Raw genomic sequence first — 16,646 nt, forward strand, 5'->3', positions numbered from 1 at the left:
CCTTTTCCTGCTTGCATCACGTGAGCTTTTGTTTGTCTCTCAGTGATTCACTAATGACGGCAGCACTTGTCGGAAAATAAACGTCAAACCTTCTGCTGGAAGCTTTTTTTCTGTCTATGTTTCTCCTGAAAGCATTTAACTGTAAACAGAAGTGAACGTGGAGGGAAACGATGCTGCTGTGATTAACAGTGTTTATCTTCAGTGGTTGTGTGTACATGTGTGTGTCTGGAAGTGTGGACACACGACCAGCGTCATCAAAATAAGTGTCGCACTGATCAGTCGTCGTCCCTCGTTTATCGCAGTAATTGGTTCCAGACCCGAGCGCGATAAGTGAATTTCCACAACGAAGGGTTCATTATGATTAAACGGAATATTTTCATAGTTAGAGCACACAAAACCTGTTTTGGACTTTCCAAAATACCTTTTTTTCACGTTTGTGTTTCCGTTGTCCACCTGTCTGTTTCACGTATGTGACAGGTTCTTTGAACCTGCTGAAAACCTGACATGGGAGCCAAAATTTACAGTTGAAGTGCACTCAAAATTTGCTTATAATTGGACACCACATGATTTTGAGATATCAATACATAATTAATAGGGATGCTCCAGTCAGCGTTTTATGCTGCCGATTCCAAAACCGATCATCCGTTAGTGAAATCGGCTGATACTGATACCGATCACATGGTTTAACTTACATTTTTCAATTTATTTAGGATAGGTTATTATTAAAAAAATAAAAACGGGAGCCCAATGTGATTTTTTTTTTTTCATAGGGCCCAGAATTCCTGGCGGCACCCCTGCTATTGGCGATATGATATGAAACAAGGAAACATAAAATCACCTTCATTTTGAGAGAAAAACATATTTGACTTACTTTTTCAAAAGAACAAATATCACTTGTGAAACTTACAGAGGATGAGACGCTTTCTTTCAGGAGACTTTGGATGTGCGTTCAAGAGATGGGTGGAGCTCTAGCAGGACTTCCAGTCGCACATACAGTAGGGGAGTTCCACAGCGAACCCGGAGTCTTCCACCGTTGAGAAAGGCTGCTCATTTAATCCTGTTAATTCAATTATTTTTAGGGTTATTTTCGTGGCCTTCTGTCCCGCAAATACGGGCAAGTGTCAAGCGTTGGCCGCGTGAGCTGCTGTTTGACTGATGCTGCACCGTGAGCCTCGAAAACTCACCATACTCTGTCAAGTGTTTGTTCTTCAAATGGCGTATTCAATTCACGCTTTTTAAGGTGCTACCACCGCAAGATATTTTTCGTGGCATGTTTTTCATTTTATATCCCTCTCACAAATGTCTGGTAACATGTTTTTTGTCTTTGGCACGCCTGTGCAGGACAGTATGAAGGAAAGTGGGCAGTACACTACACTACACTGCACACAGGCATCGTTAGAGACTGCAGGCTGCAATTATACCGGCCAGAGGTGATCGGCTTTTGTGATTGGCGTTGAAAGGCATTTATCGACGTATGGCGATAACGTGGGTTTTTACAGAAATCGGCCGATATAATAATTGCACCCCATAACTAGGCAAAGCACTTTCCACGCTAATTAACGAGATTGATGGCGACGGACACGAAAGGTAACGATTGTTGTTGGATTTCCGAAGTTTCTGTACTTCGTCTGTGTGGCAGAAATCGTGCGCTTATTTATTTTGACGGCATATCACTTATGACTTCCACTGCAAATCATTTTACCGGATGCAATTCGAGTTATAATATCACGGCCACTCAATCAAACTGTGATAGTCCTGTCCTTTTTCTTTCCCTTTTCGGACATATGCGTGTTCGAAATAAATTAAACCAAACCAAACTACCCTGGATTAAATCATCAATCAAGACAAGACCAAACGTTATCCGGTATTCATTTGATCAGCACTCTGCTGCAATAATGTAACAATCATAACCACGGGATTTACATTTCACCTTCAACTAACTATTTCAAAATATACATACAATAAAAAGAGTTTTGTGAAAGGGTGACAAAATGCAGTCTTTTGGCAGGACATGTCCTATCTTGGCAGTCCAAGATAAACTCGATTCTGCAGAATGACACAGTAAAGGGCAAAAAGTGTTAATTGAGTGTGGAAGTGGGGTGTGTATGGAAGAAATGCTAATTAGTTAGTCCCATCTCACTAGATTTAACTGTTCAATTATGTACAGTCCTACCTCCATTTTCGAACGCCCCAGTTTTTGGATGATTGGGTTTTCAACAAAAATTTGCCCCGTTTTTTGTACATTGTCTTGGTTATCGTACAATTACGTGTAACAAACTAATCAGTTTGCCCTTTACTGTGTCATTCTGTAGAATCGAGTGCCCAAACAAAGCACCCTATGCATTGGGGGCTTACTGTCTGTGCATTTTTTATTGAGTGTGACTGCTAAATAACCTGCCGTGTGGCCAAAAAAAGTTTGAAGCGCCAGCAGTTTGATAAAGAAGGTGAGAAATTCAATTGAATTCAAGAACAAACTCATCACAGAGCAAGCAAGAGTCTTTGATAAAGGTATTTTCTCGGTATCTGGAACGGATTATTTGATTATTTCCTGTGGGAAAAATTGCTTCAGTATTGTACATTTCGTTTTTTCTCTGATCTCTTGGAATGAATTCATCACCAATACAGAGGTAGCACTGTAGATGTATTTAATTCAGCGGGCTGATGGTAATCATGCATTGTTCATGTTCAGCAACCTTGTGCTCCCATGTGACTTTCCCATTACACAGCTGCGCCTCTTCTATTCCCAATGACCCAATAAAGCCTCTTGGTATGTATGGTATGTGATCTTTCAAGAATGAGGTTTCTAAACCAGGTCTTCTTTACGATTGAAGGGCATTCTCAATGAAAACTGCTTGAACACAACACTTTGTGCTCCCAGCAAAGCTAAGCACCTGCAGCTAACGTCCATCTATTTCAGTCCTCGCAGACGTTCAGTATTCACAGCCCCCGGATTTTACTCTGTATCTTTCTTCCTTGTTATCCTATCCAACAAGAAATATTTAACATAATTAATTGATTAATCACTTTGATAAGTCATTTCCAATCAAGAAAATGTCATTTTGCATCGTCAGATTTTGATCAAATTTCACATGAGCAGTGATATACATGTATACAATAGATAAGTAATCATCCTGTACATAAGTTTTTATAAGGAATAAGGTTGAAACAACGAAATGTGGAAAAGGTGAAGTGCTGTGAATACTTTCCGGATGTACTGTCGATACAAGAAATGACCTATATCTATTTAATTAGCATTATATTAATATAATTTTGCCACAAAACACTACTCAATAATAACAGCACATAATTCATAGTATCAATAATCTTAAGGAATTTAGCAGGAGTGTCACGAGACGAGACGATGCACGAGATCGGGCCCACAAGAACGAGACGAAGAGATTGTAACATTATTTTAAGAAAAGGACAATGAAAAAATATGACTGGACAAACACATATTTTTATTTAACTAAGTCACAAAACAATGCAGGTGCGTTTTGAAGTGTTTCTTGTCCCACATATTGACGGTAAACAATATGATTGTCAACATTTATTGAAAACAAATACTAATCTGGTGGATATGTTTGAGGTAGGCAAGTTCGTTGTGTTGCATTTTATGTTGCCGCCACTTTTGAACAAATTCAGCATACCGGCTCGTTCCTGTTGAGGGGCTCGCCTTGCTCATTATTAATATTCCCATACATTTGACTTGGCAGTCATCTTTTTTCCCCCTGATATCTACGACATTACCTTGCTTTGATCCTCACGAGGCTCCCTTGCTGCACTCTTTGGCTGTACTGCGTGTTCCTTCCATTGGTTTTAATCAATGGTAGAAGCTAAGATGTAGGTTTTGAGCTAAACCTGTGAGTGACGAGCCCCAAGAGGAAGAACTAAATAGAACATGAGAGATGAGCTTGGAGAAAGAGGATAAGGCAAAGAATAGAAGCAAGAAAGAGAGTCTCAATTACAGCCATAACAATCACCTGCCGACTGGATGTCATGCTCGCTTTATTGTACACCGTGACGCTCTCGGCTCCTGCATCTGGCAGACTGATGAACGTGGAGCATGCTTGGTCAGGGACCTGCAAGGGTAAACTCCACATGGGGTGGCTTCTTGCACACTGCTCCACACGGTGAAAACCATAGGAGGGACGACAGCTGGACAGAGGACAGGAGAGAAAAACAGAAAATAGAAAAGTAGAAAATTTAGCAAGGGTTGAAGGGATGGAAAAGGCTTCAATACTTAACCTTGGTCACCTTTTTCTTTCAACTATAGCATCCATCGCAATAAAATGAAACTCAAAATTCACAAAGAAAGACACAGACCCTGACAGAATCTATTAATTAGCAAATGACAAATGATAAAATATTAAACGTGTATTTTTCTGCCTGTCTAAATAACAACAAATATTCATGCATACAATTAACAGACGCCTAAATTCAAATGTGGAACAAAAACAAAGATCAACAACGTGACGTCCACAACACTTGTTATATACATTTCGCCAGAAGATGTCGCTATTGACGACACTCCAACCTGCTGTAGGAAAAGCAGTCGAATTGGTGGATGATACTGTTCTGGTATCGGTTTTATAAGTACAAGTGCAGTATTTCCAATACCGATGTTGGTACTTTGTACTTGAAATTTCCTTGAATGAGTTTGTGAATATGCCATTAATTTGTTGATCATGATTACAATTGGAATAAAACACGGGGAAAGATTTCAGGCAAACAAAACAAAAAAGATAGATTTTTTTTTAATCAAAAAAATTATTTGTGAACAATTAATCGATACACTGCATAAGGCAGTGTAACAATATCAACAAAATAATACAATTGCTCTTTTTCATTACATATAATGGTCATCCAAGGCGACTTTTGGCTCTCATTTGCAGAAAAGCCGGTCCAGAGAAATGTGCGTTAGTTTATGTAGGTTCAGTTCCCGTTTGACCCATGCAACTAATCACCATTCAAATGAATAGCAAATACTGTATTAGCGCAAACCAGTTTAAAGAAAACAAGAAACTACATTTCCCAGAATGCAACACGGACGGGTGACAGCTAACTGGAAACATGTAGTACACAGTACTGCAGAATTGAACCTTTAAAATCAGTATTTTGGACTTCTTCCACTGGATATTGTGCATTTGTGGGTATTATATCGCTACTGTTTTATTGTTAACTAGGTGCGTATGACCAGCGATCTTTCCGGTGGGGTGAGCAACAATCCTGCTGACAAGTATCATCGTGAACGCGACTGTTGTGGAGGCCTCAACAACGTGGACTACTCGAAGGTAAAAGACATAATTAACACTGCTAACTTAAACGAGCAGGGCTAAAAACCCTCTGCTAAAAGCTAAGTCTACATTTCGAGCACGGACTGTTATTAGCATGACAGCCCGGAAACCCACCGTTCAGCTTTCAAAATAAACGTGCGACGTTCTATAAACATTTTAAAACATGTAAACACACCGTTTTAAATAACATCATTTCGGTGCATACATTAAACGGATCATAATGATGACAAATGTGAATAATAGTCTACAGTTGAAGAACAGACCTTTATGATGCCTGGTAGGGGTAAGTTAGCGGTTCACTTTAAGTTTACACAAGGTGCTAGCTTTATTTCGACATAGCATTACGATGTCAAATAAACTGCTTTAAAGGCATGCTATTAAAAACAACGTAGTACAGGAAGTAAATACCTGCATGAAATGCGTACATATGATAATTATGTTGTACAAACTTAATCTGTAGTAAAATGCAATTGAAATTCACATCTTTATATTGAGTTTATATTGAGATATTGCTGATTAATCAGTGTTAACATATTCTGTCTTTTTCTAGTCTTTGTGTCTCTGAATCTCATTTGGATAACCTAACTAAGAGTTAATGATGGTCTAGTGGTGCAGGGGTGTCCATGTATGCCCCAGGGGCCTTTTTCGGCCTGCAGCAGGCACATTCTAAAGATAAAATGAATTTGATCAATCCAACGGAGATATCAATATCAATTACAATGCATACATAAAATGTATAATTAAAAAAGTCATGGACAAAGCTGACTATAACATCCTTGAAGTGCCAGGCCTGTATCGGAATGTCAAAGTCATGATGTGGACCAGTGTAGGCCTATCTTTCCCCCTCTGCAGCCAAACACCCTGTAATGCTTTGAATGATTGCTTGATCCACCAATAGGAAGGCGGTGCCATGTTTCTTTACATTTACTTTTGCTTTCAAAGGAAGTGCCTTCCTGCACAGAAAGCGCATACAAATGAAAAATTCTGTGACGACACAATGACAACATCATGGCAAATATTATTTATCATAACTCTGGTATTACATGACCAACTTACGTCATTCAAAGACACATAGGCAGTGTGAAGGCGAGTTGACATTTACTTGAATGTGCATATTTTTTGACTAATTATAGGCCGTCGTCGACCACGAAACAGAGATAATTTATTAATTTATTTTGAAAAACTGATAGGGTGAATCTGTGAAATTGGAACCATGACGTGGCGAGGAAGGACTGGGTTCGATACATAGCACTTTGATTCTTAACACACATCATACAGCTGTTATCTACTTTATCTTGAGGAGGGGAAAAATGGGTCTAAGACAAGGAACTAGCCAAAGCATCCCACTGAAAAAATGTACAAAATGTTAAACAGAGCAGTCGGTTTATGAAAGTAGCGATTGCTTGCTGGCACATGACAAGCAAGCTTCAGACTGATAAACATTAGGTTAAGAGACACGGCGGGTATTCTGCCAAGCAAGTTTAGTGGGTTAGCGAGCTGTGTTGAGTGGAAAGCCCGACTCGCCATGGGTAACTTAGGCTAAGCTCATAGCCGCTAGATATTATATCACATGAGCACCAGAAATAAAATGCAACATGAAATATTGATAATTAATGTTAGCAAATGTAAATGTCATCGGCGTCCTTACGTGAGTACTGAGCCTGTTAGTCTCCTTATCTTACAATATTTGCTGGAGTATTAAACAATCTGAGGTATAAGTCAACTGCATTAAAACGCTTCTTTTTATTATAAAAAGGAAACAAAGGCCACATAACACGTCACACGCAACACACTGCCATCCAGTGGTCACAACGAGAAACAGCAGATTCAAATATTTCATGAACTTCTAACATCAAAAACACAAAGTTGTTGCTCCAATGTATTTATTGGAAGACGAAACAACAAAATTCAGGACAATGGAGGAAAGGAATGAAATCATAGATAGGAATCCTAATTCCATGTTTCTCACTGATGTAACAAAAAAGGAAATCTCGGATATTGTTAATATTTGTAAAGCAAAAACATCGACTGATTGTAATGGAATCGAAATGGAAACAATAAAAAGGGTTACCAATGATATCGTAGAACCGCTGACATACATCAGTAACTTATCATTTCAGTCCTAACAAAATGAAAACAGCAAAAATAGTTCAAATTTACAAATTACCGACCAGTTTCCAGTATCAACCAGTATAGAGATGGCCTTCAGTGTGTCACTATTGCGTCACTACTTCAGAAAGGTTTTCAAACAGAGTAGGGAAGAAAACCTTTGCGATTGTTACAAAGCCTAATAGAATATTGTGTTTGTTTTTGTTTTTTTTTCACACAATTGCTGTATTTAATTTCAGATGGACTTGAAGGTGTTTGAAGAAGTCTTAAAGCACATCAACTTTCACGACTCTAATTTCCACATTGCTGTGATTGCAATCATTTTCAACCCCCTTTTTTGGAACGTGGTAAGTGCCACTGTTTTGATTTGTGCTTTTGTGGTGGACCAGAGCACCAATGAATCATTTGGAAAAAATGATAGAGTGATAGAGTGAAGATGTGAAATTCAAACAGTGAAGTGGCGAGGGACGACTGTATTTGATATACAGTACTTTGATTCATTTGAACACAAAAGAAAACGTGTTTAACTTTCAAAATACAGTTTTTACCATTAGATCCCTGTAGAAGTGAAATAACATACTATAGTCACCTTTACACTCCTGTTATTCTTAGTTTACACCTCATTGTGCAACACTTATGGGCAGGCTATGGGATGGATCACTGCAGAGACATAAAAGACGGCGGCCGCTTTAAGCATTAGCATGCTCCCGAGCTAATTAGTTAGGCTCTCATTTTTTACTGTATTCAGAACTTAAGGGTTTCAAACGGAGTGGGGAAGAATGCCATGGCTGACTCCATTGCACCGTGAAGGTAATGTAATGTAGTAAAGTAATGTCTTTTCAATGCAACATTACTGACATCTAGTGACCAGAATACTACATATGACTTTTGTTTGGACTAATATGCCATAGTCACCCACAAAACGGTGATCATTTATTAATGAATTTTTTAAAAAAGATGTTCAAACTGCTCAGTGGCGAGGGACAACAGTATATTAAATATTTGTTCTATATGTTTAATTTGTATTTTATTCACACTCAAAGTATACAACAAAATATAGTTATTATTGTGGTTTCATGGACACATACACATTACTTTAATATTATTTTTTAATTTATACATGGCCCTGTGTGAAAAAGTGATTTCCCCCTAAACCTAATAACTGGTTGGGCCACCCTTAGCAGCAACAACTGCAATCAAGCGTTTGTGATAACTTGCAATGAGTCTCTTACAGCGCTGTGGAGGAATTTTGGCCCACTCATCTTTGCAGAATTGTTGTAATTCAGCCACATTGGAGGGTTTTCCAACATGAAGCGCCTTTTTAAGGTCATGCCACAGCATCTCAATAGGATTCAGGTCAGGACTTTGACTAGGCCACTCCAAAGTCTTCGTTTTGTTTTTCTTCAGCCATTAAGAGGTGGACTTGCTGGTGTGTTTTGGATCATTGTCCTGCTGCAGAACCCACGTTGGTTTCAGCTTGAGGTCACAAACAGATGGCCAGATATTCTTCTGGATTTTTTGCTAGACAGCAGAATACATGGTTCCATTTATCACAGCAAGTCTTCCAGGTCCTGAAGCAACAAAACAGCCATCACACTACCACCACAATATTTTACTGTTGGTCTGATGAATGGCAAGGGAAGTTTATAAAAATGGCCACCAGTTCCAGACAGTTGATGCCCTTGGTGAAGCCATCTTCACCACTTGGAGCAATGTTCCCACTAGCCTCCTGGAAACACTCGCATCAGGCATGCCCAAAACAATTTTTGAAGTGATTGGAGAGTTTTTTGTTATTTTTTGAGCAATGGTTTTAAGCTTTTGATCAGCTGATAAACAACTTATTTCAGTTTAATTGTTGTTTTCAATAAATTCCTTTTTCAAAGTTCTTTTTGTCTCAGTCCCCCTTCTTGCTTTTGCATATTGTAGCTCCACTTAAAACCTCATCAAGATCCAAATGTGCAAAATGCAAATTCTAGCAATTTTTCAGCTGGTCTTAAGATTTTGATCAGGAATGTACACGCAAGATGTTGTGATGATCGGAGTGTCCGTCAGTGCACCTCGTGCGAGTGTCGTGAAGAATGGGCAAGCAATATTGCGAGGTTGGATGGAGAGACGTGTGTAAGAGTTGGATATACATATGTGGTAGGGATGTCCGATATTGGCTTTTTTGCCGATAACCGATATGCCGATATTGTTCAACTGTAAAAATACGATTCCGATATCAACTGATACCGATATGCGTAACATCACATATCTCCTGTTGTGGAAGGCCTGGCCTGGACTGGACAGGACTGGATTTATTACCTTATTGTGTATTATTATTATTATTATGTATTATTATTATTTATTAAGTGTTATTGCCCAGTCCAGGGTGTACCCCGCCTGTCGCCCGAAGTCAGCTGGGATAGGCTCCAGCATGCCCCCGCGACCCTAAAGAGGATGAAGCGGTGTAGAAAATGGATGGATGGAGGAAGTGTTATTGCGCTGGAAATTTTATGTGATCTGTTCCTTATTTCCATCCATCATCTTCTATGCCGCTTATCCTCACTAGGGTCATGGGTATGCCCCCAGGGGCGCTTTATAATGTATTCCATATGATTCAAAACAGTTATTCAAAATAGTGCTTTCTTTAAAAAAACAAAAAAAAATTGCTTGAATGATCACTTGTATTCCTGTGAAAAATGGTGAATATAAGGCTAGTTTTATGTTTGACAATCTTGTTTTTCATGGAACCTTTTTAATATTTTCAGCTTTCTCATGGACAGTGAATGGAAAAAGGTAACTCTCACTTTTGTTTTTAATTCATGGATCCATTTATCTGCATATTTGCATAATAGTGGCAGAGAAACATGTCAAATAGGCAGGATTAAGTGCAGGTAATGAAAACTAGCCTTCATGTCCAACGGTGAGCAGACATTTTGGTGTGAGGATGATGCTCAGGTCCAAGTACCACAGCCCTTGCACATACTGTATGATAAGTATTTCAGTCAAATCTATTCCTGTGTAGCATAGATAGAATACGAGCATTAGGTGGATGTCAAGCTGACATTAGATGCAAGGAGCCGGGTGGTCAGTGTGTTCTGTTTTACTTCCTCCAGGCGGGCATCTCAACCGGCTTCCCATTGAAGTGAGGCCGATAACAAGATGTTATTTCTTAATGAACGAAAAGCATCAGTGGAGTTTTCAAATATTGTTGCTTTAGAGAGAGTTGATAACCTCACTTGAACATATTTGGGCTCCCTGGACCTAACTGAAGAAGAGCCAAAAAAAGGTGGTGATTACATACACGCTCAACTGCGGCGGTCTGTGAAGGTACATGTGATGAATCAGCAGGTTTGATGTTTGGTTTCAATGATGTAACACTCATTTTCCCATGTCCCTTTTGTATCCAGTCTGAGGGGGGTTTAGAATTGGCTTTAGGAAAGACATTAATATCTGCTGTGTTGAAAGAAGGAGAATGTAGGCATGGTGTTAATGCTCCATGTGACGTGTGCATCGAGACAGACTGCTGTAGAGTAGTTCTTTGTGTTATATAAGTAAATAGACCCAAACAGCAACAACAAAGGGAAATATCACAAGACTATTGACAGATTTAGACCTTTTGCATTCTAGTATATGCTGTAAAAGTGGCCTCGGCTCTATTACTCACTGGGCAGGTTATCCAAAACAAATAAACATCTCTCCCAGTCACTGATAGCCAGGTGGTTGACTCGTCTAACTTCCATGCAAGGAACCTGGGCCCAATAACCACTCTGTAATGGTGTGAATGGTTGTCTCATTTTATATGTGCCCCGTGATTGACTGGTGAGCAGTCCAGGATGTAGTCTGCCTTTCCCCCCATGCTAGCTGAAACGCCCAGTTACCCTTGATGAGATAAAGCGGGAAAAAATGGATGGATAAGCTACGTAGCCTGAAATAACTTTACTACAGCTCAGTTTCCCTAAGGTGGTCAAGTTCAGCTTGGTACGCTGCACCCTGATGTACAGTCATCTCTTGTTTATCGCAGTTAATTGGCTCCAAACATGAATGCTAACATTGAATTTCCACTAAATATTATTCAGTATTAATAAATGGAATATTGTTGTAGTTACAGCATAGAAAACCTGTTTATGACTTTCTTAATACAATTTTTACCATTATTAGAGCCCTGTAGACATGAAATAACACCCCTATAGTCACCTTTTACACTCCTGTTATTCTTTGTTCACAACACATTGCTCAACTGTAATGCGCAGGCTACGGGATCACTGCAGGGACACAAGAGAAGTTCGCCGCTACCGAGCTAACTAGTTAAGTGTGTTAAGTGTGTTAGTTAAGCTAAGTGTTTAAAACAAAGTAGAGAAGAAGGACAGAGTAAGAAGCAAAAATGCTTGCTACTTCCACATGGAATGGGAGAACTTTTTTTCCACTCTATCATGTCGGACATGCCATGGCTGACGCCATCCAGTGTTAAGGTCATCTAATCAAATGTCACGTCTCATGAATGTAACATTACCGATACCTAGTGGCCAGAATACTACATATAACTTGTCTTTCAACATGTTTTGACTAATAATAGTCCATAGTCAACCGTGAAACTTTTCGATAGAGTGAGGGAGCGATGTTCGAACCACGACGTAGCGAGGGACGACTATGTGTTTTCTTGATCACAGGGAGCACTATTAAGTGTGTACATTGTTGATAAATTGCCTTTCTCAAGGGCACCACAAGGCATGTCTCTTCACGTCGGGCGGTTGAGGGATTTAACTAAAGTCTTCTTGGTCAGTAGGTTCATTCAGGGCGTACGCCGATTGTACAGTCTGCGCCCACTTCAGACCGAACTGTTTGGCTATTGTGAGCACGTGGCACGTTTCCCCACTTTTGTTATGATTGGAAGAGGTAGCCCAGAGCCTAGTACCAGGTTCTTAACGATAACCGACACATTTTATAACAGAAATAAAATACGAAGAGTCAAAAGGAATCAAAGTAAAATCCATCCGCTCACCCGCAGCTACATTTGTGTGAGTAATAAAGAGGTGCCATTGAATTAATGTGGTTGCTCCTCTCACAAGGCGGCACATACCACTGTGGAAATAATAAAAAACACTCAAAATAATCTACAAAGTTGGATAAATTGCAGTAAAACAGTAGTCTAGAAGGGAGACAAACAAATAAGCCATAGATGGAATTCTCAGTGTGAGCGCGGGCCAAAGATGACCAGGAGAGAGATGGGGAATTGCACACAAGTGGAGTATGAATGGCCAAATGTAAGTGCAGTGCCGGACAAGTCTTGCCGCTTATCCAGGTTGTAGGAACAATACATAATAACTTCACTTTTAGTTGCTCAGAAATAGCTTATATGAAAGGCAAACGCCTCTAGATTTATGCATATTATAGCAAAATAAAGTCTTGTATCATTCATTGAGTTTTATCATTTCATCAGGACAGAACGGTCAGATTGTACTAGGACAAAAGTCTTGTGGCAAAATAATTCACGATAGAAATGATATTTTCCTTTTGAAAACACAAAACATGCTACAAAAACATCAGAACATAAAGTCAGGGTGCCTTGGTAAGAAGAATGAATATTCTGCATGACTTCCATGAGCTTGGAGGACTCCATCCATCTCAGCAGTGACTCAAATAGCCCATTGATCAAATGATCTGGAATGGGAAAGAAAGCAGTCTTGCACGACTCCCAGACATCACCAAGATTCTTTGCTTTCATCTTCCAAGCTGCCTCCTTCATCTAAAACATGCTCAATTATGTTCATGTCTGGTGACTGTGCTGGCCAATCCTGGAGCATTACCTTCTTCATTATCAGAAACTTTGATGTGGAGGCTGAAGCATGAGAAGGAGCGCCATCCTGCTGAAGAATTTACGCTGTGTTTGCACTACCAAGGCTCACACGTTGCAGAAAGAATGGACAGTGGAAAAGTGGCAGAAGGTTGATTTCTATGATGAATCAGTCATTAAACACCCAGTCGCTGTTGGAACCTGCATGAATCCAGGATTCACCCAGAAAACAGTCAAGTTTGGCGGAAGAACATCATGCCTTGCGGTTCCATCCGGTATGGGGTTGTGCAAGAGATCCGAATCTGTCTCGTAACTTTGCCAGAGCAGCGACACCGTTGCTTGCGTGAAGTGTCACATGAGCACCCCCTTCAGTTGCAGTTGTTGTAAACACCATATTTGAGGAGATACACTATAAAGATAAAGGTGTGAAGACATTTGTTTCTTCTACAGTTTAGAGCTGTCTGTGGGAATATTGTTCACGCATTTGTGAGGTCAGAGGTCACAGATGTTAGCACTAATGAAAATAGGCCTTGGCTCACAATCTCTGTTGTAGTTCATCCCAAAGGTGTTTGATAAGCTTGGTCAGTTCTGCACACCAAAATCATTCGAGCATGCCTTTATGGACCTTGAGATTGTGTTCCCACAAAGTTGGAAGCATCCAATTAAGATTCGGGAGCTATGGCATCTTTGCCCATCTCCTGGATCGTTTACTGAAAAGAGGGAGATGCATGGCTCGACCTGGTTTGACATTGTGTACATAGTGAATAGTGTATCCTCCTGGTCATGTTGCACACCCACAATCAGATGACCTTACATGCCTCTTCTATGTCTTTTTTTTTTTTTTACCCTATTTTTTTCCAGCCCAGGCAAAATGTCTTCCACCTGCTCTGCTCCATCAAGTAGAGGTCAGCATTAGTTGAACAAATAGATCCGCCCATGTGCATGCATCCCGTCCTGCCCATATGTGGCGATGGAGCCAGTGGAGGCAGCAGCATATTAAGCATCACCTGATCTTCTACCTGCATATGAATTTCCATGGTCAGCGGGGCTGCGATGCACCATGACCTAAATCCATGGGAACACACTTATCAGCTCATTCTGTCCACATCTGCTGTTGTCAGTCCAAATGAGGAAACCCTGCGGTTTATACAGCAGTGTGGATAATATGTGGTCATGTTCTAAACTCGTGACATCTCGTATTCTTCAGAACTCGTTTAACCCCCCTCTTGTCCTCATATTCTGTGTGCACCCCGTGCCCCCTGGTCAAAATGCTGTATCTTTGTTAAAACCCCAATATAAGCAGCTTAACTGAATTTGAAACAACAAATCTTATTTAGCTTGAAGAAACAACTTGTCATTCACCACAAATTGTATGAATACCTGAGTTTTCCCTTTTCACCTGACAGAAAGACATTTATTCAAGACACCACCCGTTGCTATGACACTGTCAATTGTATTATTGTTTCTTGTATAAGTGATAAGCAAGATTTGGAAATAGTATTTCCATAGATTAAGAAAGAACAGAAATGCGCAAAAAGGAGTTTTGAATGCATTTGTATTCATCCCAATGAGTCAGTTTCTTTTGATTTGTTTTTTTGTTTTGCCAGTGAACGATGTAAAATGTACAAACGGTTGTATAATTGTGGCAGTCTTGAGTAGGTGTGAAAGCGTTCGAGTGGCATTGTGGCTCGGAAAATTGGCCGTCCACTCTCTGCATCCCATAGACTAGCTTCAGCCTCACCTCGGGACCTTTAAACACCTGCTAAAACTAGCAGTCCGAAGAGGCATGCAGGTCAGTCTCATTCATCGTTTTCCAGCTGTCTCCATATTTGCAAAAACCCTCCAGATTTGTCATCTCCAGGATTATTTTTTCTATTGTTGGTGTGATGAACAGCTGGAATGTAGAGACAATGTCATGGGCATGAGAAACGGCGTACCGTGTGGGTCTTGGGGTCATCCTTATGACATTTTGTTCTGCCACCCTGCCGTGTTTGTCATATGATGCCGAGCAACGTTATTTTGCTGTTTTTTGAAAGGAAAGTCTTTCTTTAAGCTTCAGGGATTTCTTCTTCTGAAGATGGTTCATCATTGTCTGGGTTGTATTCCTCCCCATCTTCTTCTTCTGATACTTCCTCTTCTGAATCAGTAAGAAAGGGGTAGCTGTTCTTTTGGTAGGAGCCAATCATGAGCTACAAGGGACCTCATAATGAGCTTGCCAGCCCATCGGAAATCGCAGGAGGTCAATACTCAACATAACAGTCGGACTAACGGTGCCACAAAAGAAAAGGCTAAAATCGTCATACAGCAACTTAACATGCAAGTAGGTAACAAATATACAAGACAACGAGTGGTGACAATGTTACCGAGTGACAACTATGTTAACTGCTTCTCATCATCCTTTTCCTTTCTGGGAAACAGGAAGTCTACTTCCATTTTCTAGTATGCACAGGTGGCTCTGCCCCGGCAGGACCATTCCAGATCATTTGAGTCCTCCAAGCTCACCACTGCAAGAGAGAGCAGATAGGTGGCAGCAGAGCAGCTCCTGCAGAACATGACAGTTTGTTGTTTCAAAGTAAAAGCAATTGGCAGACAGCAGCTCACACAAAGATTGGTAGAGAAGAATCGATTAGAAAATCTAAACATCAACAAATCTAAACATTTGAGTCTACTTCTATGTTTTAAGTGTACGTCAAGCAGGAAGTTACTTCCATTTCTACCCCTGCTTCCCCAGCAAAGCAACAAAAAGGATGACGGCAAGCAGTTAACATAGTTGTTTATTATTCTCCACTCGTACTGGTAGTTACTTACAGTACCTGTTTTGTGTTAAGTTGCTGTGTGATGATTTTAGCTTTTTTTTATGACACAGTGAGCCAGACTGTTATGTTGAGTAATGACCTGCGATTTCCATTCGGTTGACAAGATCATTATGAGTTCCCTTGTAGCTCATGATTGGTTCCTGCCAAATAAAGAGCCACCTCTCTCACTGACTTGTGTGTGCCATAATATCGCATTTTATGACATGTGCACCTGTGGCTTATAGTCTGGTGCGGATTACTGTTTATATGTCCAAATCTTTTTTTCTCTCTCTCTCTAAATTTCGTGGGTGCGGCTTATACACCGGAATTTACGGTAAATTCATGTGAAATCAAGACGCACAGTGTGATAACTTTCAACTGTTTACATCTTTTGTTGTTTGGGGGGGACAGGATCATACAGCAACAGCCTTAACTTGGGTTTATGTTTTCAAAAGACAGAGCTTTTTTGAAGTTATCATTCTGATGTTATATACTAATTTAACATAGGCACCATGTATTTTTACTTGGAAAGAGCCTTTAACATGATTAATGGGAAGGTTATAGCTATAATGCAAGGGGTCAGCAACCTTTACTATCCGCCATAGTGCATATGAAAAGTCCATAAATAATAGTTGTATGGATATTTGCCAGATTCTTAATCATAAAACAATA

At 40.0% G+C, this 16,646-nt stretch overlaps 1 protein-coding gene across 1 annotated transcript in view; it reads left to right on the forward strand.

Annotated features, from left to right (window-relative positions):
• The first annotated feature begins 5,044 nt into the window (after positions 1–5,044).
• pemt (phosphatidylethanolamine N-methyltransferase) overlaps positions 5,045–16,646 on the forward strand; it is a 48,389-nt gene continuing 36,787 nt past the window's right edge. Inside the window, exons 1-2 of the mRNA XM_054767645.1 lie at positions 5,045–5,291; positions 7,643–7,750. Coding sequence (XP_054623620.1) covers positions 5,190–5,291; positions 7,643–7,750 — 210 coding nt within the window. The 5' untranslated portion in view covers positions 5,045–5,189. The remainder of the gene's footprint in view (positions 5,292–7,642; positions 7,751–16,646) is intronic.

The sequence above is a fragment of the Dunckerocampus dactyliophorus genome, chromosome 2, assembly GCF_027744805.1.
Source record: "Dunckerocampus dactyliophorus isolate RoL2022-P2 chromosome 2, RoL_Ddac_1.1, whole genome shotgun sequence".
NCBI classification, from domain to species: domain Eukaryota; kingdom Metazoa; phylum Chordata; class Actinopteri; order Syngnathiformes; family Syngnathidae; genus Dunckerocampus; species Dunckerocampus dactyliophorus.